We start from the raw sequence: 3662 nt of genomic DNA on the forward strand, positions 1-3662 counted from the left end.
CCAATCTCGGGTTTCCATCCCAATTTGGGGGTCCCATCCCCATTCGGGATCCCCATCCCCATTTCGGGGTTCCCATCCCAATTTGGGTCCCCATCCCCATTGGGGTTCCCATCCCCATTTCGGGTTCCCCATCCCCATTTCGGGTTCCCCATCCCCATTTCGGGTTCCCATCCCCATTTTGGGTTCCCATCCCAATTTGGGGTTCCCATCCCCATTTCGGGTCCCCATCCCCATTGGGGTTCCCATCCCCATTTCGGGGTCCCCATCCCCATTTGGGTCCCCATCCCCATCTCGGGTTCCCATCCCCATTTTGGCTTTCCCATCCCCATTTCGGGTTCCCATCCCAATTCCGGGTTCCCCATCCCAATTTGGGGTTCCCATCCCCATTTGGGGTTCCCATCCCCATTTCGGGTCCCCATCCCCATTGGGGTTCCCATCCCAATTTTGGGGTTCCCATCCCCATTTTGGGGTTCCCCATCCCCATTTTGGGTTCCCATCCCCATTTCGGGTCCCCATCCCCATTTGGGTTCCCATCCCAATTTCGGGGTTCCCATCCGAATTTGGGGTTCCCATCCCCATTGGGGTTCCCATCCCAGTTTTGGGTTCCCATCCCCATTTTGATTTCCCATCCCAATTTGGGTTCCCATCCCAATTTTGGGGTTCACATCCCCATTTGGGGTTCCCATCCCCATTTCGGGTTCCCATCCCCATTGGGGTTCCCATCCCCATTTTGGGTTCCCATCCCAATTTTGGGGTTCCCATCCCAATTTGGGTCCCCATCCCCATTTCGGGTTCCCATCCCCATTGGGGTTCCCATCCCCATTTTGGGTTCCCATCCCAATTTTGGGGTTCCCATCCCAATTTGGGTCCCCATCCCCATTTCGGGTTCCCATCCCCATTGGGGTTCCCATCCCCATTTTGGGTTCCCATCCCAATTTTGGGGTTCCCATCCCAATTTGGGTCCCCATCCCCATTTCGGGTTCCCATCCCCATTGGGGTTCCCATCCCCATTTTGGGTTCCCATCCCAATTTTGGGGTTCCCATCCCAATTTTGGGGTTCCCATCCCAATTTGGGTCCCCATCCCCATTTCGGGTTCCCATCCCCATTGGGGTTCCCATCCCAATTTCGGGGTGCCCCCGTGCAGAGTCGCGGCCCAACGGCGAGGCGGGGCGGGCGGCGCTGGCGCAGGAGGATTGCCCCCCCATCGACCAGCCGCTGTCCCCCGAGGAGCGCGGGGGGGCCCCCCAAAACGCGGCCGGGGGGGGCCGCGAGCGCTGCGGCCGCGACAGAGCCTGCTTCCTGCTGGGGCCCGACTACGCGCCCCCCCCCGAGGGACCCCTGCGCAAAGGTGGGTGCGGGACCCCCCCCGGGCACCCCAAAATCCGGGGGTACGGGTGAGACCCCCAAAATCCTGGGGGTAAGGGTGAGACCCCCCAAATCCTGGGGGTAAGGGTGAGACCCCCAAAATCCTGGGGGTAAGGGTGAGCCCCCCCAAAATCCTGGGGTACGGGTGAGACCCCCCAAATCCTGGAGGTAAGGGTCAGCCCCCCCCGGGGCACCCCAAATCCTGGGGGTAAGGGTGAGACCCCCCAGGAAACCCCCAGATCCTGGGGGTAAGGGTGAGACCCCCCAGGGCACCCCCAGATCCTGGGGGTAAGGGTGAGACGCCCCCAAAATCCTGGGGGTAAGGGTCAGCCCCCCCAAATCCTGGGGGTACGTGTGAGACCTCCCTGGGCACCCCAAAATCCTGGGGGTAAGGGTGAGACCCCCCAAAGTCCTGGGGGTAAGGGTGGGACCCCCCAAATCCTGGGGGTAAGGGTGAGACCCCCCAAAATCCTGGGGGTAAGGGTGAGACCCCCCTGGGCACCCCCAGATCCTGGGGGTACGGGTGAGCCCCCCCAAAATCCTGGGGGTAAGGGTGAGACCCCCCAAAATCCTGGGGGTAAGGGTGAGACCCCCCAAAATCCTGGGGGTAAGGGTGAGACCCCCCCAAAATCCTGGGGGTACGGGTGAGACCCCCCCAAAATCCTGGGGTACGGGTGAGCCCCCCAAAATCCTGGGGGTAAGGGTGAGCCCCCCCAGGGCACCCCAAAATCCTGGGGATAAGGGTGAGACCCCCCAAAATCCTGGGGGTAAGGGTGAGCCCCCCCAAAATCCTGGGGTACGGGTGAGACCCCCCAAATCCTGGAGGTAAGGGTCAGCCCCCCCCGGGGCACCCCAAAATACTCAGGGTAATGATAAACCCCCCCGGGGTACCCCCCAATCCTGGGGATACCAATTTTGCCCCCCCCCGCGTACCCCCAAATTCTGGGGGTCCCCAAACCCCTCCCCCATGTCACCCCAGTACCCCTGGGGGGCCCCAGCCCCCCCATTACCCCCTGGGGTACCCGAACTCCCCCCCCAGGGTACCCCAAAACCCCACTGGGGGGTCCCCAAATTTTTCCTCCCCCTTCCTGCATGTGCCTCCCCCCCGCCCCTCCCCCAAACTGGGGGAACTGGGGGGGCAGAGCTTGCACAGCCCCCCCAAACTGGGACAAACTGGGGGGGCAGAGCTTGCACAGCCCCCCCAAACTGGGACAAACTGGGGGGGGAAAGGCTTGCACAGCCCCCCCAACTGGGACAAACTGGGGGGGCAGAGCTTGCACAGCCCCCCCAAACTGGGACAAACTGGGGGGGCAGAGCTTGCACAGACCCCCCGGCGCTGGGGGGCTCTGGGTGTCCCTTGCACACGCGCGTGCAAGGGGCGGGGCTGGCTGCGGGCTCCGCCCATGCGAAGGGGGGCGGGGGGGGAGCTCCCTGTCCCCACAGGGGGTCCCTGTCCCTTTTAGGGGGTCCCTGTCCCCATAGCAGGGTCCCTGTCCCCACCGGGGGTCTCTCCCGGGTGTCCCTGTCCCCATAGCAGGGTCCCTGTCCCCATAGCGGAGTGTTCTTGTCCCCATAGGGGGTCCCTGTCCCCATAGTGGGGTCCTTGCCCCTTTTAGGGGGTCCCTGTCCCCACAGAGGGTCCCTGTCCCCACAGGGGGTCCCTCCCGGGTGTCCCTGCCCCCACAGGGGGTCCCTGTCCCCATAGTGTGTCCCTGTCCCTTTTAGGGGGTCCCTGTCCCTTTTAGGGGGTCCCTGTCCCCACAGGGGGTCCCTGTTCTCATAGGGGGGTCCCTGTCCCTATCCCCATAGTGGGGGGGTCTCTCCCGGGGTGTCCCTGTCCCCATAGTGGGGTCCCTGTCCCTTTTAGGGGGTCCCTGTCCCCACAGAGGGTCCCTGTTCCCACCGGGGGTCTCTCCCGGGTGTCCCTGCCCCCACAGGGGGTCCCTGTCCCCATAGCAGGGTCCCTGCCCCCACTGAGGGTCCCTGTCCCCACAGGGGGTCCCTGTTCCCATAGGGTGTCCCTGTCCCTTTTAGGGGGTCCCTGTCCCCATAGGGTGTCCCTGTCCCCACCGGGGGTCCCTCCCGGGTGTCCCTGTCCCCATAGCAGGGTCCCTGTCCCCACCGGGGGTCCCTCCCGGGTGTCCCTGTCCCCATAGCAGGGTCCCTGTCCCCACCGGGGGTCCCTCCCGGCTGTCCCTGTCCCCATAGTGGGGGGTCCCTCCCGGGGTGACCCCTCCCCTCTCCCCTTCTGTCCCCAGCGCTCGTCACCGCCTGAGACCCCCGACGGCGCCGCAGG

The 3662-nt window shown here is 64.5% G+C and overlaps 1 protein-coding gene across 1 annotated transcript in view; it reads left to right on the forward strand.

The window, feature by feature from the left end:
- LOC121339787 (potassium voltage-gated channel subfamily C member 1-like) overlaps nucleotides 1–3662 on the forward strand; it is a gene marked incomplete at its 5' end in the record, with an annotated part of 6700 nt that extends 3038 nt beyond the window's left edge. Inside the window, 2 exons of the mRNA XM_041411876.1 lie at nucleotides 1146–1349; nucleotides 3625–3662. Coding sequence (XP_041267810.1) covers nucleotides 1146–1349; nucleotides 3625–3641 — 221 coding nt within the window. The remainder of the gene's footprint in view (nucleotides 1–1145; nucleotides 1350–3624) is intronic.

This window comes from Onychostruthus taczanowskii, unplaced genomic scaffold (genome assembly GCF_017590055.1).
Source record: "Onychostruthus taczanowskii isolate IOZ18803 unplaced genomic scaffold, ASM1759005v1 scaffold377, whole genome shotgun sequence".
Classification (NCBI taxonomy): domain Eukaryota; kingdom Metazoa; phylum Chordata; class Aves; order Passeriformes; family Passeridae; genus Onychostruthus; species Onychostruthus taczanowskii.